Raw genomic sequence first — 21,755 nt, 5'->3', positions numbered from 1 at the left:
GATAATTCAAAAAGGCCATTGAAGCATATGTCTACCAAATAAAAGACAGTTGTATGCAGTGTTTTAGTGTTAATAGTAATGTCTACCTACTTAGACAGGTCTGTACACAATATGCCCAAAAGATGTTAAGAACGGCATAGAGAAAGAAGTAAAGGCAATTGGGCCATCAGTGGCTTGTCCATGGCAGTGGAGAAACCGTTATTTGTACACTTAAATCCTCAAGGGAAGATGACAGCTAAGGAATTAGATAGAAAATGGATAGATTGACAAAGTTTCCATATCTAGGATAAAATACATACAGTACATGTATATGCCTTCTTAGTATGAGAGAGGAAAGAAGGAGGGAGAGCAAAGCACATGAGAAACCCCAAAAGAAATTGAGGGAAGTGGATCTTACCACAGCCTTTCTCTAAATGGAGAAGTAACCGCCCAGAGCAGCGTGCGGATGCTGCCGCTAACATATTAGTAGTTGGATGACACTGGGCACTATTCAACTTTGGAGACTTCTTGTGGTGAAAAGAGAGCATCGTCATCACTAAACCTTGAGCACATAAAGCGGCCTATATGGGAATGGTGGGGGTTTGCCACTTGGCCTTAAAATAAAATTGAGTAACCAAAAGGGATCACCAGTTTACCAGATTTAACCATAGTGGGTTGGAGTATGGAACTACAGCAATACCTGGATGAAAAAAGTAAAGCCATGTATAGGCAGGGTGTTACTCTTCTGTATGTATGGAAAAGCTTCTATTCCACTGTAAACACAGTTCCTCTTAAATTGTAGCTTTCCCTGAGGTCATATATGTATCTCTGCCTATATTAACAAACACTTTCATTGTATTGGCTTGTTAGATGTTCTATATGGAATAATGACTAACGATAGACATCAAGCAATGTTCTGTTACTAATCATGGTTTCAATATTTTTTTTCTTTGTTTACTTTAGAACAATAACAAAAAACTTGGCCCATGACAATGTTCATTGCACTAATTGGCATGACCTAGATTCAGAGCTCATTACAGCAATCCCAACCCTTTTGACACCACATTGCCCATTAATGGCAGTGTATTTTCAAGGGGCTGCTAAAGTTCTAAACTAGTTTTGTTTCTCAGTACAGTATATGAAACTAGAGTATTGTATTCATATTATTGTATTTGGTCCTTATGGTCTTTACTGAAGGCCCGTACACACTATGAGAAAATCTGATGAAAAACACCCTGTACGGAGTGATCGTCCAATAATCTTATCGTTAGTACACAGCTTTCGAGAGCCAATCACAACAGTTCATGGGACAATATCAGAAGGGACAAATGTGAAAAATTATGACATGAGACTAGCATGAAAACCCCCCCAGATGAGCATTCCTCCCATAGTCTCATGTCGTAAATGAAGGTGTTACTAAGGCCATGGCCATTACCAGGGGTCAGACCTGCCCTGTTGTATTTTACACATTCAGAAACAAACTGAGATCCAACAGGATGAGAGACACCACTCTGGCCACAAGAAGGGAATGAGACTCAGTGGGTGGGGAGTAGAGCTGTAAACTTCACCAAGAAGGTCTTATCATTGGAGTGCTGAGAAGCAGTGGGTGAATCTGCTTACCAGTGTCCACTCACAACTGAATTATTGTGTGTGGGCTGACCCAATGTGCGTTGTGTTAGTCAGACAATAGCATTGATTCACTTCTCAGCACTTGTTGAGCCTGTTGTACTTTGCTCTTAAAGTGTATGGCAACCTCAACAGTAAATATTATTTATTTATCGAGTTTATATAGCGCCAAAGGGTTTGCTCAGCGCTGTACAATAGAGGGGGGACAATACATGAAACAGTACAGCAACAACAAACAGCACACGAGGGGTTAGAGGGCCCTACTCTTTCGAGCTTACAATCTAGGAGGGAGGGGGTAGAGGTACAGGAGGAAATGGCTGTGGGGGATGAAGTGGTAGGAGGAGGGAAGGGCAGCGGCTGTTAGGTGAGGGTGGGGTAGGCTTCCCTGAAGAGGTGGGTTTTCAGGGAGCGCCTGAAGGTGAGGAGGGAAGGTGACAGTCTGATGGATTGGGGTAGGGAGTTCCAGAGGATGGGGGAGGACCTGGAGAAGTCTTGCAGTCGTGCGTGGGAGGAGGAGACCAAGGAGCAAGATGGAAGGAGGTCCTGTGAAGAGCGAAGGGTACGGGTAGGGTGGTACCTGGAAATCAGGTCGGTGAGGTAGTTAGGGGCAGTGTTGTGAATGGCCTTATAGGTCAGAGTGAGCAGTTTGAATTTAATGCGTTGGGCAATGTGGAGCCAGTGGTGGGAGAGGCAGAGGGGGGTGGCAGAGGTGGAGCGGCTGGTGAGGTGGATGAGTCTGGCAGCTGAGTTCAGGATGGTCTGAAGCGGGGAGAGCCTGCACTGGGGTAGGCCGGTGAGGAGGGAGTTGCAGTAGTCAAGGCGTGAGATAATCAGGGAGTGTACGAGTAGTTTAGTGGTGTCTGGGGTAAGGAAGGTGCGTATTTTGGCGATGTTCCGGAGGTGGAGCCTGCATGTGTTTGTAAGTGATTTGACATGAGGTTGAAAGGAAAGGTTTGAGTCCAGAATGACGCCAAGGACCGTGGCTTGCTGGGCGGGATTGATGGTGGTGTTGTTGGTAGTGATGGAAAGGATGGGGGGGGGGGCGCGGGAAGGGGGAAAGACGAGAAGCTCGGTTTTGGAGAGTTTGAGCTTGAGGAAATGGAGCGACATCCAGTCAGAGATGTCGTTTAGTAGGTGAGTGATGAGGGGGTGAGGTGAGGGGTGGATAGGTAGATTTGAGTATCATCAGTGTAGAGGTGGTAATTGAAGCCGTGGGAGTGTATGAGTTTGCCAAGGGAGGAGGTGTAGATGGAGAAGAGAAGGGGTCCAAGGACAGAGCCCTGGGGGACCCCAACAGAGAGGGGGAGGGAAGGGGAGGTAGCACCGTTGTAGGAAACGCTGAAGGAGCGTTGGGATAGATAGGACGAGAACCAAGAGAGAGCGGTGTCTCTGATGCCAAGGGAGAGTAGTTTATTAAGGAGGAGGGGGTGGTCGAATGTGTCAAAGGCCGCGGAGAGGTCTAGGAGAAGGAGGACAGAGTAGTCTTATTAGTCATATAAATATCTTATTTACTAAATTTTTTGGTCTGAAAGTATGGCCAAAGCTTTTTTTTTTTTTTTTTTTTTTTTTTGGCCATGCTCCTCTTGTGGATGTACTCTCTGTGTCCCTAAATCAGCTGGCAGCGGACTTTAGCTACAGTCAGGGCTCTTCCAGGCTCTGGAAGTATCCTGACCATATTGTCAGCAGCCACCTGGATGCCTGATTGGCAGTTGGCTCAGCGTTTGCAGGAGGTTGAAAGCAGGAGCCAGCTGTGCCCGCCGTCCTCCTAGCTCGGTGCTCCAGTAAGCACTGGAAGAACAGAGCAGGGACTGTCAGTCACTGTTCTCTGCTTTCAGCTCTGAGTAGACCCAGAGCTTGAGTGATCAGTCGTCATGCAATCGCTCAGTTCTTGGACTAGCTGCAGCAAAAGACCAATGCTGCAGCATGGAGATGAGTATAGATGGTTGCTATATTTTACTTTTGCTAATCTTATACCTCTTTTAACATTGCTTTCTGTTATATATTTAATAAATACAGAGAAAAAAATCTTGTTGATATTGTCAGAAATTCAGAGCTGCCCTGCATCTTGTGCAGTCTGTGTAATGCAGTGTTTCTCAACTCCAGTCCTCATGGACCCCCAACAGGTCATGTTTTCAGGATTTCCATTATTTTGCACAGGTGATTTGATCAGTTTCACTGCCTTAGTAATTACCACAGCTGTTTCATCTGAGGGAAATCCTGAAAACATGACCTGTTGGGGGTCCATGAGGACTGGAGTTGAGAAACACTGGTGTAATGTGAGCCTATTTAGCCCTTCTAGTTCTTAAATTAGAACTACACCTCAACTAGTGCCTTTTGCGATAAGAACAATAGGAATGGTTGAGTAGTGTAACGGATCCGGACCCAGACCACACTTGGGTATTTCCGTTAGACTCCAGCTTCCCTGTCCGAACACAAATCCACGGATCCCACCGCTGATCATGCAGGAAATAGACAGCACCAGACTCTCGTAAGACAGGAAGTCAACTGCTTTATTTTTACACAAACACAAGATATATACACAGGGCGGGGAAATACAACCAGGAACAGGAAACACATCATCAGGCCCTCCCATCAGGGAGAAGGGCTGCAGGAACCACCCCCCACCAACCCAAGACACACAATAGAACAATGGAACAACCACATGGCATTAGACAATACAGGAACACATGCATCCCATAATAGTCTGCTGGCCAGCAAGACACAATAGAACAATGGGATGCAGCACAGGGCAGTGAACAATGAACAACCCCCACACCCAACCTATACATGTCTACACAATATCAGGACAGAGCACCCTGTACCCCCTAACAAGCACAGGGTGCCTTTACACATAAGAGGGATTTGGGGAGATGATACAGGGGTCCCCCTACCCCCAAAAGTCACTCCCGTCACAAGTAGTGTTAGCAAAAGATAAGCAGGGTTGACACCATTCCATCCACAACAATGTGTGTGTTGTCAGCCTACAATAGGAAATTTGAGTGCCTTTCTGGCAGATTAACTGGCACTTTTCTGTACTTGAGGGGTCTTTAACCTCTTCATGCCAATAGTACGCAAATATGTGGATTCTCGGCGACTGGGCCTTGACACCCAGCAGCCGCATATTTCCGTACCATTTGTAAACAAACGTGCTGAGAGCACGCACCCTGCATGCTCCCAGCACGTGTCAGCGTCCCACTGAAAGGTCCCAATCTCTCCTTGTGATCTGGACTTTTCCAATCATGTGACTGCTATGTCAGCAAATCACGGCGGTCACATGACTCTAAACCCCGTCCCGCCTCCCGGCGTCAAAAACCACTTAAAGGGCTGCAAGGCACCAGCGTGAAGGTGTTAATCACAGAGAAATATGCATATATTGAAAAGATGTACCTTATGTGTTTCCTGTTTTTTTTTTTTTTTTCCCCTCACGTTGATATACACTTTAAATGACTTGCACAGCCCTGTGTGCGAAGGCTGTAGGACAGGGGTGTTCAACCCATGGCCCTTGGAACCCTCTGATGTGGCCCTCAAACTGAAGGCAGGAGTTTTGGTGTGCTTTCAGAAACTGCACCACACCCACAAGATATAATAGAAGTCTATGGCAAGGCGCAGCTAACCTGCAGAAAAGCTGCAGGTGCATCAGTGTGAAAGCATCCTTAGAGGGGATCAGGGTTCATTTACATCTGCAGTTTGGGGGGGCGGTAAAACCCCATAGCTAAGATGTGTTTTTAATACACAAATCTCCCCCCAACCACTGCTGTAGTATCAGAGTTCAAAGTGGCGACCCTGCCCCATGCTCCTGGCTTGTGCAGCCTTCCTGTCGTATTCTGTTTTATATTTGGACAAGAGAAGCTGTGAGGGCACATATACAGGAACAGATCCTCCCTATTTTCCTCCTGCATCTGCTGAAAGCCAGCTTCTCCTCCTCTCCCTCCGGCCAGCATTCAGGGCATGCAGGAGGAAAATGTTCATTATGCTATTCAGAACAAGCCATTTAATTTCATTGTGGCCCGTGACTGGTTACCAAATCACTTAAGTGACCCTCACTCTTGAAAAGGTTGAGTACCCCTGATGTAGGACCTTACTATGTAACCTGTTCTCTTAAACTTAAAGCATTATTAAACCCAAAAGTAAATGTTTATTATATTCCAGTTATTTATTTATTTATTTGAGGTACTTATATAGCGCCGTCAATTTACGCAGCACTTTACATATATATTGTACATTCACATCAGTCCCTAACCCTCAAGGGGCGTACAATCTAAGGTCCCTAACTTGCATTCCTACATACACATACTAGGGACAATTTAGACAGGAGCCAGTTAACCTACCAGCAGGTCTTTGGAGTGTGGGAGGAAACTGGAGTACTAGGAGAAAACCCACGCAAGCACAGGGAGAACATGCAAACTCCAGGCAGGTGGTGCCGTGGTTGGGATTTGAACAAGCGACCCTAGTACTGCCAGGTGGAAATGCTAACAATTTATCCACTGTGCTGCCCATGTTTTGAACAGTTTATCTTCGTTGTGATGGCTGTGTTAGTTTTCTTTTTTAGGCTCTCTTTCCGTATTTTTAAATGGTGATATGGCCAGCAAGTGTGTTTTTAAAAGAACAAGCTATCCTGCAGATGTATTGGTTAGACGTAGGGGTGTCAAACTGGCGGCCTTCCAGCTGTTGCAAAACTACAAGTCCCATCATGCTTCTGCCTTTGGGAGCCATGCTTGTAACTGTCAATCTTGCAATGCCTCATGGGACCTGTAGTTTGGCAATAGGTGGAGGATCGCCAGTTTGACACCCGTGGGTTAGAGGGATGAGACGAACCATTTACTACTGACCTGGGTGCTTACAATGGTCAGCATTGATTTATGTAAAACCTTTATCCCAAAAGGAAAAAACTGTTTGCTGTAACTGCTTATAAAGTGTGAGCTGTATCTAAATCTGCCAGTACATCTAACACTCCCCTTCACCCAGATTAACAATGCTGCTGTCAAAATGTGTCTCTGTTGTTCCTTCATCCAGAGTGGGGACACTCTAATACAGGAGGTGTGTTACTATCCAGATCACCAGGTGAAACCAGAGGAGAAAAGCCTAAAAAAAAAAAAAAAAAGTAGCGCAGCCACAACATCTAATGATTGGTAAGCTGCGATGTAAGCATTTTTGGTTCTGGATTTAATACTGCTTGAATTCATGCATTAACCCTGCTGCATGAGATGTTGTTCTTTTATAAATTTTAATTTAGTATCATCAACATACCTAAGAGATGTACTGCACACCTCCAAGGGACAGGAAACGAGAGGAGCCTCAGCTCTGATCACATGTACTTGATGTGAGAACATATGAGGCCAGTATGTAAATAAAATGGCTGGAACTCTTTGAACATGGCAGGCAGTGTGTTCACAGTGACCTCTGTGTATATTTGGGAGGAAGACTGGGATCAGAACAGCTGTTTTAGGAATCTGCACAGCTGGAGATTCTATTCCTTGTTCACTTCTGCCAGAACTGACTGAGTGCAGAGGGATTCCTTAGTCAGCAAAATAGTTATTCAGTATTTTCCTTCCTCTGTATTAAAGCAGAATGTCAGGATATATATAAAGTCCAGTAATATGTTAACATATGCACTGAAACTGATGAAGTACCTGTTAAAATAGATACTGCTAATTTCATTACTTAAAATCTGCCTTCCTACAGTTGCCTGCACACTGCAGAAATCAGAGTCCGACTGGGAGGATTTTCACTGGGAGCCGATCACATTGACTGTTTTGTGCTGCGACTTGGGATTTTGACTTATGAGACCCCAAATCGTGTGAAATGTGAAATCCCATGTTAGCCAATGAGAGCTGTCTTAACACTGCTGAAGTCGCTCCGACTTTAGAAAAGGTTCCTGTACTACTTCAAGGCGACTTCTATCCCACTTGTGCCCATAGACTTTAATGAAAGTCGCCTCCAGGTCGGATCCTCCTCTATATTGATGTGATTTGGATCCGACATTACAGAAAGATTACCCAGGCATTCCCTGAAAGTTGCTTCAAAGTAGTACTGAAGTTGCCTGGCAAAGTTGCACTGCAAGTCGCACAACTTTCAGGTAGCAGTAGTGTGAACCGAGACTAAGGGAGCTCAGCATGTTCTTAGACCCTAAAACTGTAAGGCTAGGTTCACATATCGGTTGCGATTTCCAGTGCAGGCGGTGTGCCATTAGAATTAATGGCACCCGCCTGCGGGTCTGCATTCTTATCTGTGGGTGGTGCGGCTGCACAGATTTTTGTGCGGATCCGCAGCGGCACCACCCACACAGAAGAATGCGGACCCGCAGGCGGGTGCCATTAATTCTTATGGCACATCGCCCGCACTGGAAATGGCAACTGCACTAGGAACTGGGGTACCCGTGCAGGCTGTGGTTTCCAAAGAAGTGCAGGGACGTCTTCCCTGTGTGTCCCAGGGCACGGGAGTCCATTCAAATGAATGGGCTCTTATGCCCGTGCAAAACGTGGGTCGCAGGAATGCGGATATGTGAACCAGGGCTAAGTCAGGGGCATCCAACCTTTTGACCTTTCTGGGCCACATTGGCCTCCACTCATCTCTATGCCCTTGGAGGACCGGAGCAATGTCATTACGTCACTTCCAGTTCCAGCGCCTTGTACACTGTTTATTTTTAATAAAGCACTAGATCAATGCTTTTTTTTATCTAATGCTTTACATTGTGAAGGAGAGATGCAGGGTCTTAATGACTGCATATCTCTCCATAAAGAGGACCTGTCACTGCTTATTTCTATCACAAGGGATCTTTACATTCCTTGTGATAGGAATAAAAGTGATTAAAAAAAAAGTAATAAAAAAAATAATTTTTTTTTTTTTTGGTAAAGTTCCCTCTTGTCCCCTGTGCTTGCGCCCAGTGGTGAACACATATGTAAATGTGTTCAAACCATACATGTGAGGTATCGCTGTGAACCTCAGAGCAAGGGCAATAATTCTAGCACTGGACCTCCTCTGTAACTTTAAACTGGTAACCTGTAGAAATGTTTAAAGCATCACCCATTTAGATTTTTAAGTACCGTAGTTTGGCACCATTCTGCACATTGGATAAACGGTTAGCACTTCTGCCTGCTTTGAACTCCAACCACGGCACCAGCTGCCTGGAGTTTGCATGTTCTCCCTCTGCCTGCATGGGTTTACACCGGTTACTCAGGTTTCCTCCCACATTCCAAAGACATGCTGGTAGGTTAATTGGATCCTGTCTAAATTTGCCCTAGTATGTGTATGTATGAATGTAAGTTAGGGACCTTAGATCGTACACCCCGTGAGAGTTAGAGACTAATGTGAATGTACAATATATATGTAAAGCGCTGCATAAATTATGGAGCTATATAAGTACCTGTAATAAATAAATAAAATAAACTCCATGAGTGTGTGCAATTTTAAAGCATGACATGTTCATATTTTTCCAAAAAATTGGGGTATATATTGTCTTTTTTTTTATTATTATTCATTAAAGTGTATTGTTTTCCAAAAAAATTGTGTTTGAGAAATATATGCATTTTTAAAAATGGTTCGTTTCGGTTTTTGGCCAAGTGCATCCTGAATTTTCAGTCTCAGCACCAGAATTTTCATTTTGGTGCACCACTAGTCAATACCTCTAAGCATTGAAGTCAGGGGCAATCAGGCAACTTGCATTTTCAGCAAGAGGTCAGCATCTCTGTATTTTTCTTTGTGCATCTTTTTTTTCAAGCTCTGAGCAGCAAAGTGAAACCGCTGGTCCTTTTGAATATTAAACGATAAAAGAAATGCCAGAGATACAGGGTCACAAATGGCAATCGGTGCATGCTGAGAGCAGTTGGTATATGTTTAATGACTTTCTAGTGTCTAGCTGGTTTTGATGAACTTTGCTGTTGCTTTGATCTTTGACTTGACCTGCATGTTATGATTGCTAGTGCCGTGTTGGCATCATATTGGGCATATGTTGTAAGGGCTCTGGGCAGCAGGAGGTGAGCGACACTCTTAATATCCCTCAGCATTAGAAGCTTTCAGTGATCTCTTTGCATTAATGTTATTATTTAGTTACTCTTCTGTCTTGAGTTTGCCATTTTCCAGAGGTCTTCTTGTTGGGTTTAAAAATCTCTTTCCACCACTTGTTTTAACTACAAAAAAAAAAAGATTCTAGTCTGCCTAGCCCCATCATCTTTACCAAGCAATTAGTTTACTGGGTGGGAAATAGAAAACAACCCCAACATTCCCTACACTAAATCTGATCTGGTTCTATGTTTAAAGTAGTAATAACATTCTGTGGCATATTACAATCAGAGTACCTCAACAACAGTGCTCTGATTCAAAGGTAGGTTGGTTGCTCAGTCCTATACACGTCAAGTGACAGATATCAGAAGTCCAACTATATAACCCTCAACACACAAGCTGCTTTAAAAGAAAATTCCAGGCAAATTGTTTTTTTGCCCATGCAGTAGGACTGCAATTAACTGCTCATTTTGTCCAGGGTGCAAGGTAAAGCTATACAGTACTTACTTACCTGATCCTTGGATCCTCTGGGAAACAGCACTCCCCCACATCCAGTGGTGGATTTACATCCAGAGCTAGTCTATGGGCGTGATGACGTCAGGAACACTCCATTCACAAGACCACTAGCAGACAGGAGCATCAGGGACCGGTCTTGCTCTTGGAGGACCAGCAGAGTAGGTAAGTATTTTTCTGTTCTCCTCACCCCTAGACAAATATGAGCAGTTAACCTGTGCAGGGACAGCCCCATTGCATGGGAAAATACATTTTTGCCAGGATTTCTTCTTTAAAGAAATCTTTTTTAAAAAAGAAACATGGAAGCTGCCTCTGCTGTCTTCTATTTCTACAGATGTTTTATTTCAGCCTGTCATGCTGACACTCTGGCTTTAATATTTTGAGTCGCCAAACCAGAACAAGTATACAATTGAGGACATCTGACTTTTCTCTGGGCTTCCTTACCTGCATACTTGCTATGGGTTAGTGTCTGGGAAAATATTGAAATAACAGCCAGGCAAATGGCTTTTCATAAGAATGTCAACAATGAGCTCCAACCAATTTCCCTATAAGCATTCATTTTAAATATGGAACAATGGTGCTAGTACACATAGTGTACAGCCAGCCTGTTGGGTTTTTCCCAAACGATCCGTGCCGATGGCTATAGCCAGCAATACTGATCATTGTATTCCTTCGGTGGGAAAAGCTCCCTGCCTACGGAATACTATAGCTCAGCAGGAGTGATTCCGCCACCTACATCAAATTTGTGGATGGGGGAATTCATTCATTTTTTTTTTTACTTCAACTTGCTGGTTGAACAAAAAAAAAGTTTATGTATGGCCAGCCTAAGATTCATGCTACACAGTGAGGATTAACAAGTCCCTCTGCTGGAAACAGCTGTCAGAACACCTGAATATCCACTGCATCTGACGGGATGCAGCTGCTGTTCGGCCAACAATTTCCTGCCCTGCTCTTTCAATCTTTCAAATGAGATGTTGGGTGGGAGGAAACCGACAAGACCCTGCTCAGTGTAAATTTTGGCCAATTCACCAGGAACCGTCTGAAACTTGCACAGTGTATGGCCAGTTTAAGTGGCCCATGTGTGAGCTGGCACCACCGTTAAGACCAATAGATAATTCAAAAGGACTGACCTTGATAGAAAATTGGGCCGATTTAAAGGATCGCATACATCTAGTTGCATGGTTCTCTTATAACTGCCTCAGTTGCATTTTATGGCCATCTGGTACCCATATTGTTCTGCCAACCATACAAGATGTGAAGTGTCAGGAAACCTGTTATTACCCTTGTACAGTATTGTTTCTCAAGCTGACTAAAATACATTCCAATTGTTGGGGGTCCATTCTAGAACTGCATACTGAACTGTGGTAGTTATCAGCAAAACCGCATTGGTCAGGTTGCCTTTGGGTTGTAGAAAAGTGCTTTAACTTTTTTATTGTTTTGACAGCTTCATAATTCAAGGAAAAAACTTGCTTTCGTAATGCTAGAACCCCCAGGAGATGACTCAGAAACTTGTTTGAAATGTATAATTTTGATTCTTCACGGTTTCTTGAAATGACATTTGCCTGGAGGTCACAAGGATAGCTTTTTAGATACCAAGTGGGAAGACACAGGGCGTAGTTGTTTGGAATATATCCAAGGATGAGATGATAGGGTTTCAAAAGAATCCTCTCTTAAAAACAGCGATCAACCTTCCTAGTATAAACAAATCCAAGTTTAAACATGATAATAAAGCCTGCAATCTACATTTGAGCTTCTCATATCAGTGGAGATGTCAGTCAAGGAGTGATCAGAGATGCAAAGACAAGATAAACATGTATTTGTGTTTAATATTTTACTTCAAAGTTAACTCGTCGGCTCTCTATATATTTAGATGTAAAAGGTCTGATTAAAGGAATCCACTTTAAGATTTTACCTCATAATTTAGTTGGTGAGAGAGCTGCTTTTCTGCACCACCAAGGGTTTGGTTTCACTTCCTGTCCAAACTTTATGATTTTGGTAATAAATGACTTTTGTCTGCCTAGTGAGAGCGCTTCAGAGGCCAGTGAGAGCATTCTAATGGAACAGAGTGATGGCATTTGGTGGTGCCATGTCCTGAAATCTAGTGCCCACATGAAGCTGGTTTCAGAGAGGCACACAGAGGATGGGTTGTTTATCAAAGATAATTATAGGCATCTTGGGGCACTTGATCTTGGCCAGGACATTTTTAATGTATAAATGGCTAACTGGTTCCCTTTAAGCTACCCATGGACCAAGAAGAGTTCTTTGGTCTGGCGAAACAACAGTATCATGTTTGTGGAGGGCCTCCAACTCTGCCAGCTCTTGTTTGGTGTGACAATTGACTGGTTATATCATTCTCTTCTTGCCATCTCCTTTACCATAGTCAGGAATATGTGGCTGAGCTGAACATTCATGTTTATGGACCAGTTAAGCATTAGTAATTCCTATGGCTGGTCAGAACACATTAGATTTCAGTGTGTATCTTTTCAATCAGTGTGTGTGTGAATGTGTGCCCTTTCAATCGAATTTGACTGTGACTTCCATATGGGGTCCCATAAATGGCCTAACATGTTGCCAGATATTAGATTTTTACCACATAGTCCTTAAAGTGATTGTAAACCCTCACCTTGTAAAACAACCCATTCTGTTTAAAATAAAAATGAAAAGCAAAACATTTATGTATATAGTAAAAAATTCATTATAAATACAGCTTTTCCCTTTTTCTTTTTTAAATAAGTGACTACATTCTCTCTGTTCAAAGCTGCATAACCAAAGCTCAAGGAGGAGAAACAGCAGTACACTGATCTTCCCATCGATGACTGCCTGGGGGAAAGGGGGGGTGCGGGTGTGACGTCAGCAGAAGTCTGATCATTGGAGAAAAGACCGAGTTCTGAGCATAGCTAGAGAACTAACCACACTGTGCTTTCATGCCTAGTGTAGTCAGTTTTTAATAGAAAAGCAGAGGCACTGACAGGAACTCCAGGGATTTCATGCAAAGGAAGCAATAGATCAATAAAGAGAGCAGGATACTTTTTCATATAAGTGCATGGTACAGCAGGCACATACAGTGGGGCAAAAAAGTATTTAGTCAGCCACCAATTGTGCAAGTTCTCCCACTTAAAAAGATGAGAGAGGCCTGTAATTGGCATTATAGGTAGACCTCAACTATTCGAGACAAAATGAGAAAAAAAATCCAGACAATCACATTGGCTGATTTGGAAAGAATTTATTTGCAAATTATGGTGGAAAATAAGTATTTGGTCAATATCAAAAGTTCATCTCAATACTTTGTTATATATCCTTTGTTGGCAATGACAGAGGTCAAACGTTTCCTGTAAGTCTTCACAAGGTTGGCACACACTGTTGCTGGTATGTTGGCCCATTCCTCCATGCAGATCTCCTCTAGAGCAGTGATGTTTTGGGGCTGTCGCTGGGCAACACGGACTTTCAACTCCCTCCAAAGATTTTCTATGGGTTTGAGATCTGGAGACTGGCTAGGCCACTCCAGGACCTTGAAATGCTTCTTACGAAGCCACTCCTTCGTTGCCCGGGTGGTATGTTTGGGATCATTGTCATGTTGGAAGACCCAGCCACGTTTCATCTTCAATGCCCTTGGTGATGGAAGGAGGTTTGCACTCAAAATTTCACGATACATGGCCCCATTCATTCTGTCCTGTACATGGATCAGTCGTCCTGGTCCCTTTGCGGAGAAACAGCCCCAAAGCATGATGTTACCACCCCCATGCTTCACAGTAGGTATGGTGTTCTTTGGATGCAACTCAGCATTCTCTCTCCTCCAAACACGACGAGTTGTGTTTCTACCAAACAGTTCTATATAGGTTTCATCTGACCATATGACATTCTCTCAATCCTCTTCTGGATCATCCATATGCTCTCTAGCAAACTTCAGACGGGCCCGGCATGTACTGGCTTAAGCAGGGGGACACATCTGGCACTGCAGGATCTGAGTCCCTGGCGGTGTAGTGTGTTACTGATGGTAGCCTTTGTTACGTTGGTCCCAGCTCTCTGCAGGTCATTCACTAGGTCCCCCCCCCCCGTGTGGTCCTGGGATTTTTGCTCACCGTTCTTGTGATAATTTTGACCCCACGGGGTGAGATCTTGCGTGGAGACCCAGATCGAGGGAGATTATCAGTGGTCTTGTATGTCTTCCATTTTCGAATTATTGCTCCCATAGTTGGTTTGTTCACACCAAGCCGCTTGCCTATTGCAGATTCAGTCTTCCCAGCCTGGTGCAGGTCTACAATTTTGTTTCTGGTGTCCTTCGACAGCTCTTTGCTCTTCACCATAGTGGAGTTTGGAGTGTGACTATTTGAGGTTGTGGACAGGTGTCTTTTATACTGATAACAAGTTCAAACAGGTGCCATTGATACAGGTAATGAGTACAGGACAGAGGAGCCTCTTAAAGAAGAAGGTACAGGTCTGTGAGAGCCAGAAATCTTGCTTGTTTGTAGGTGACCAAATACTTATTTTCCACCATAATTTGCAAATAAATTCTTTCCAAATCAGCCAATGTGATTGTCTGGATTTTGTTTCTCATTTTGTCTCTCATAGTTGAGGTCTACCTATGATGCCAATTACAGGCCTCTCATCTTTTTAAGTGTTAGAATTTGCACAATTGGTGGCTGACTAAATACTTTTTTGCCCCACTGTATCAGGAATATGAAATGTTGGGTTTACACATCCTTTAAAATTGTTTTGTGACCTTGCCAAAAAGAGGTAATAGCGCTGCAAAGTATCTTGTGGTACTTGCAGGTGCCTTTTGTTAGTCTTCAAACTGATCCCTGTGAAGCCCCTTAGATCCTCTTCCTAGGTTGTACTCAAGGCCTTCACTTCTTGCCAAGTCAAGATAAAGCTTCTGGGCTAAATTTTTCAGATTTTGCCATGGACCGACTGAACATTGGAGGTCAGACCAGATTAGCTTTCAGAGTATACCACTGGAGCACCTCTGTAATTGTAACCTGGCCGTCACCCCCCCCCCCCTTTACCCAGGTTCCCGCTTCCAACCACCGGCAGCATAAGGCTCAAGGGAAAAAAGGGTAAAGAAAGCCCCACATGGTGTAGAAAGTCTAATAAAATGCTTTTATTTAAAAAGTGATGCATTGCATATATTAAAAACCAAATGTGCATGAAAAATAAACAAACCTGCATGCAGATACAGACACTTCCAGGGTGACACAACAGCGTGATGTCAGCAATTAGATCCGACCTATGCATTTCATCTAATCAGACGTCTTCCGGGGCAACAGTCAGTCATTGGGAACTGCAGTCGTGACGTTGAAAATGGGGACCTTTATGGCAAATAACAAAAGCTTTGCAGCTTAGTGAATTGAGCCTGTCTTCTGAGTGTGCAAGACTATTGCGTAACCAAGCGTAAATTTTAAGGAGCATAAACCACTACAGGTGGTTTGTTACAATTATGCAGGTCTATAAAATACCAATATTAAGCCTAATCAAGACTACTTCACTTGGAGTGTCCTCAGTAACACTATATCAGAGAGAGGCACCAAAGAGTGCAGATGATTATCCCTGGACACAATGGGGTTCATTTACTAAAACTGGAGAGTGCAAACTAAGGAGTAGCTGAGCATGGTAGCCAATCGGCTTTTAACTTCAACTTGTTCAATTAAGCGCTGGCAATAAAACCTGGAGGCTGATTGGTTTTTCTGCAGAACTGCACCAGATTTTGCACTCTCCAGTTTGATTATTCCCCCAGTCACATCAAGCCCGACTTTGAAATCATGCGATGTACAGTGAAATTGCGCAATTTCAAAGTCGGGTGAAATGCCGATTTCCGGTGCGATTTTTAAGACATCTGACACAGATGTCTATGCAAATCGCACCAAAAGTAGTACATTTACTACTTAAGAAATTGGTGCAGCTCCTACCAAGTCAGAACCGCACCGATCTGACCGCTCTAATTGCGGACATTAGGGTGCGACTTGACATATGAATTGTAAGTCGCATGGCATGCAAATCGCACCCGATATGACCGGGGTGTAAATCAACCCCAATCTGTACATGTCAGTGAAGGTAGTGGCCGTGTCCCCTTTTTAGCCTAACATGTCTGCGAAACTTAAATGACAGTCTGAGCTAGAAAGTTCCAAAAATGTTAAATATTTTAAATAAACTTTTTTTTTTTTTCTATGTATTTATTTTTTTAATGATATGTGGAGGTCTTAAATACTTGTTGGTGTGTTACTGCTGTCTCCTGGGAATATTTATTATCTGTATTTGCCCTGGTGGACACTGACACCTGGACAGAAAGTGATAGGAATTCCAAATGTTTACAGTTGTCACAGGAACAAGAGGTGAAAAGAAATGTTTCAATGGGGAAACCTGTTCTGGTACTTGTTTTATTATTTTGCATTTATAGTAGATAAGTCTTTTCATGGCTCAGGTAATTTTTTTTTGTTATTACTTTAGCTATATATAACAGTTCACCTTGCAGTACCCCCATCCCCTGAAATCTCCTCCACCCCCACCCCTTTACAGACATCCTCACACACTCATCTTGGGTTAAATGCTCATTTTATATATAAAAAAACACAGAATAAAAAAGTTATATAAATAAACATAAATAAGATATATAAAATAATAATGTCCAAGTCAAAAGTGAAAAAAACAATAATAAAAAGTCCCAATCCGAAAGAAAAATGAAAATATCCTATATCCAATGTGCTCCAAAGAAATAGTGACGTGCCACTATATTGGAGCACATTGGATATAGGATATTTTCATTTTTCTTTTGGATTTGGACTTTTTATTATTGTGTTTTCACTTTTGACTTGGACATTATTATTTTATATATTTTATTTATGTTTATTTATATAATTTTTTGCGCTGTGTTTTTTTATATATAATTTTTTTTGTTTGATTATTTGGCAACAAAGAGCAGCAGCATTGGTTTGGGAATTTAATATAATTTTTTTGGCGCAGGTTTTTTTTGTCTGGGATTGGAATAGGGACAATACTTAATTTTTTTTCTCTTGCTCTCCTTGCATTTCTCTGATGCTCCTGTGGTGTAGGCTGACCCTCAATGTCTTCATTTACAAAGCAGGATCCCTCACCCTGCATTGTACAGGATGATGTTGAAAAGCTATGACTATTCAAGCAAGGAAAGGTAAGCTGCTTTGGGGGATCGGTTATACAGAAAGGAAGAAGCATGCAAGTGGGCATAAAGGTACTTTTCATCCGATTTCTTACTCCCTAGACAAAATAAACATTTCTCCCCTTCATTGGGGTAGGGGGGAAGTACTGCAAGGTGAAATGTTAGAGATGCCGGAGTTCACTTTTAACTTTTCACCAGTTTAATTTTAGTAGTTGCAGAGTATAACAGTGATTCTTTGTCTTGCTGTGTGTACAGGCCTCTCTCCCACAAGTAGTCCAGCTGTCGGTGTGCTAAGCTTGTAACTTTGATTTGTCTGTGACAGGTGACATTGGAGAAGGTCCTGGGTATCACGGTGTCAGCTGGAAGAAGTCTCTCCTGTGACCCAAAGACCGGCCTTGTTGCATATCCAGCTGGGTAAGTTGATCCTTTTTCATTTTGTCCTCTGGGGCTTGATTCTGGGCAGAGGTCTGATGTTAGAAAGCTTTGCTTCATCTGGCTTGTGATTCATTCATAGAACATGTTGCAGAAGGATATTAAAAAAAAAATCGATTGCACGTTTCTCTTTAATAAACGTATATTAATAAAGGTTGCAGCTGATTTTTTATGTCCAAAATGTGTAACAAAGAGCACTAGTTAATCAAAATCAAATCTTATGCAATGTTGTGTACACAAAATGTTCTGAATACAATACATCTATAGTGTGAGGAATCCTATATAAGGATAAGTTCACCTTTTGCTAAAAAATAATAAATGCACATTTTTTTGCAGCTAAAAAAAATGTGCATTTATTATTTTTTGTTGCAAGAGCCTGTAAACTATTGTACCAGTGATCAGCTGATCTTTGGTGCCATGCAGCTCCCCTGCAGACCTGTCAGTATATCTGCTTGCCTGTACGGGATGTATGGGCAAGCAGACATACTGACAGGAAGAATCAATGAGCTACCACGGTGCTCCATAGCGCCATGGTAGTTCATTGCGAACTGCAAGCTGACAGCTGCTAAGGCTTATAGTTTCTCATTTACAGAGGACTATGAATGAGTGACGCAGCTGGCCGGGCAGAGCCCTGTACGGCTGCATTTTTAAAAAGTTTTGACAGCTAGTGGGAGGTGAAGATCCCCTGCTAGCTGTCAAATCGGGGGGAACAGGGAGGGACAGGGGCCGTTCTTTTCATAATATGTTATATGTTACACTCTGAATATGAAAAGGGAGCTTATCCTTAAAATTGAAATAGCTTCTAAACTCCATCACCTTTCATGCAGGAACTAATAAAGCAGAATTGACCTTAACCAGTTCCAGTCCTGACCAGGGGCAGACTGACCATTAGAGCACTCGGACAGCCCGAGGGCCCGGGGTCAGTAGGGGACTCCATGAAATGCCCCTGGTACCGTTTTTATAGGCTTTTTTGGGTGTGCTTTGAGTGTAGGCAAGGACACAGGGGCCCCATGATCCCCTATTGCCCGGGGGCCCCATGAATTGTCAGTCCGCCCCTGGTCCTGACCAATTCTGTCACTCCTATCCTACATGTAGAAAAGAAAAAAAGATCCCTTTTTTTTCTAGAAAAATTTCCATTTACATATGCGTACATGACCTGCGTGCGAGCACAGGGGAATGGGTGCGCTTTACAATTTATTTTTGTTTACATTTTTTTTACACTTTCTTGAATATTGTTTTTAAATCACTTTAATTGCTATCCCAAGGGATGAACATCATCCCTTGTGGTAGCATGGACCATGACTGGTAATCTTTATGGAGAGATCTGGGATGTATTAGACCCCAAATCTCTCCTCTGGTCTCTAAAGCATTTGATTAAACAGAGATCGGTTTGATCAGAGACTTGTACAAGCCGATAACTGTGAACAACAAACCAAAACCGGATGTGACAAAATCCTCATCTCTTCTGTTGTCTGAAGTCACACAGTGAGAGGGACAACATCAGTTCCTCTCACTGTGTCCCAGGAACCAGATGTCGCTGGTCGCATCCTTACCAGGCTCTCCCTGATCAGATTTAAGAGCCTGATAAAGGTGAGGGGGGGGGGGGGGAGTGTTTAGGGGGGTGCGCTGCTAGGATTACTGTGAAGGGAATCGCTGGCTGTAAAAAATAACATCTTGGTCACTGCTGCAGCAACGACCGAGATCTCACTCTTCCCATCCAGTGACATACCAGTATGTAATATGGACTGGAAGTGGTTAATGTTCTAAAAGTTCAAGCAGTGCCATTAGTTGAAGAACCTTTTTTTGGTTTTCTTCTGTAAATTGGATTATCCTTATAGGACAGAACGTAAGGTCTGTCAACAAAAGCCATTGAGAAAAATGTAATGTAAACCTTCTGCGTGACAAAGTGAAGTACATATAACCTCTATAAGTGAAGAGAGCAGAGCTGTTGGAGGACCTAGCAGGCCACACCCACTAAAGGCTGCCTGCATAAAGCTATAGGAGGGGGCGGATAAAAGACCAGTCACCCTGAACAAGGAGAGAGTAGCAGTGATTGGTCCTATTACAGGACGCAAGGTTTCACAGCACAGTTCTTAAAGATATATACAAAGATTCAAATAAGAATACCCATACTTCTTGTATTTAGACCGAATCATCCCCCACAGTTATTACCTTTTGTACCACCAGCCCCTCCCTCTTAGATTGTAAGCTCCAAGGAGCAGGGCCCTCCTAACTTCTTGTATTGAACTGTATTGTTGCTGTATTGTCTCCCTTTATTTTGTAAAGCGCTGAGCAAACTGTTGGCGCGATATAAATCCTGTATAATAATAATAATAATTTGCTAATACTGCTTTAACAGATATCTGGCTGGCATAGATTACTTCAATTTGTAGATTACACCTCGGTCACATCAAACCCAATTTTGAAATCTTGCGACTTACAGTGAAGTCGCATGATTTCAAAATCGGATGACCTGCCGAGTTCCTTGTGATTTGCAAGACGCCTGACACAGATGTCTATGTAAATCGCAACAAAAGTAGTACATGTACTACCTTTTAAATTGGTGTGGCTTCGACCAAGTCAGAACCGCACCGATATGACCGCTCTGATAGCAGACAATAGGGTGTGACTTGGCATACGATTTGCAAGTCGCCTGGCATGCAAAACGCATGCCAAATCACACCCGATGTGACCAGGGGTTTACACTGCCTTACCGAATATATTTGGCAGTCTACTTCCACTAGGGGAAGGTTTGGTTCTGAATAATATTCAGTCTTGAATTTTGAGAATTGTGAAGGCTTACTTATAAAATATGGATATTTGGTCTCTTATTTAGCTTTTTTCTGGAAGAATCTGACTTTTTAGCCTGATAGTCGGGGTCACTGTTCACCAGCAGATTTAATTGCAGTCTTGCTTCCCAGAATTCACAGTGATTGTAAACTTTAGATATGAAATATGAACAAAGAATATCCCTCTATAGTGTGTACTTGTCTCATGTTTCAATCTGTCTGCCACATCATTCCTCTGGTATCAGCATGAATCACTTTTGACAAGTTTTCCTGACACCAAGAGAAAAGCGGTGACAGGGGAGGGATCTCCAGCAGATTGACAGCCTTAGCTCTGTTTCTGTGAGCTGTGTGAAGGGGGGTTTGACCCTTCCCTCCAATCAGCTGTCAAAGCTCTCTCCTCACTGAGTTTAACTTCAGTTCCCTACCCCCTGCTTTTCGGAGCTGAGAGATCCTGTGTAAAGTCTGCACTTTGAATGGATGTAGGAGACAGACAGCTTTAGATAAACAGGTACAATTTATGTAGGAGGATTTGATTAATCTCTGTGTATCACCTTAAGCCAGTCGATTCACTGGATATATGTAAGGGTTTACACCACTTTAAAGAGTAACTGCACTTTTGTTGTGGGACAAAAAAAAAATAAAAATCAAGTCCCCTCTGGGTGGTCAATGTACATTGCAGGAAATTTGTAGCAGATTCCTACCTGTCTGCCCAAAATAAGGTTGTTACTTCTTCTGTGACTTTAGATTCTAAAGTGATTTGATCAGCTGATGCACTTGTAGGGCTTTTATGAGGAGAATGGCAAGGTCTGCATCACTTTAGAAGTGATTAACCCATTAGGAGCATCTCACCAAAATTGAAGTTTTTGTTGCAGAGGATGCCTAAATCTGGCTTGTATCTTAGTGCAGACTTCTGGGAAAATCAGTGAGCCAATCACTCAAGCAGGAAATTACATTTGTGGAGGCGTTCTGTACACCACAGGTTGCCATATTAGATTGAATTTTATAGAAATTGTTTCTACAATGCTGCAAATTGAAAAGGAAAAATCGGTTTTAATCACACTCAGTTACAAATATGACTTATGTCACAATTATTATACTTGCCACATCAATATATGCTACTCAGGTCAAAGAGTCTTTTACATGCAGCAGTAAAGGGGCCAACAACCCATTTATGGCTTGTTTAAAATTGCATTGTCTGTGAAAAGCGACCCGTGGTGAGTGGCTTTTCCCAGAGCTGCAGGGGGGCGGCTAACATGCATTCAGACGGTGACACTTGTTTTGACAGTCGAATG

General features: G+C 42.8%; 1 protein-coding gene across 4 annotated transcripts in view; it reads left to right on the top strand.

Moving 5' to 3' along the window:
• The window catches only part of MAPKBP1 (mitogen-activated protein kinase binding protein 1), a 248,028-nt gene that overhangs the window by 88,742 nt on the left and 137,531 nt on the right, over positions 1 to 21,755 (top strand). For all 4 annotated transcript variants that reach the window (XM_089686912.1, XM_089686911.1, XM_089686909.1 and 1 more), the window contains one exon: positions 17,565 to 17,656. In XM_089686912.1, coding sequence (XP_089543038.1) covers positions 17,565 to 17,656 — 92 coding nt within the window. The remainder of the gene's footprint in view (positions 1 to 17,564; positions 17,657 to 21,755) is intronic.

Source organism: Staurois parvus, unplaced genomic scaffold (genome assembly GCF_062004578.1).
Source record: "Staurois parvus isolate SC_StPar_1 unplaced genomic scaffold, SC_StPar_1.0 ptg000414l, whole genome shotgun sequence".
Lineage (NCBI taxonomy): Eukaryota > Metazoa > Chordata > Amphibia > Anura > Ranidae > Staurois > Staurois parvus.
This window is presented reverse-complemented; position numbering and strand designations above follow the sequence as displayed.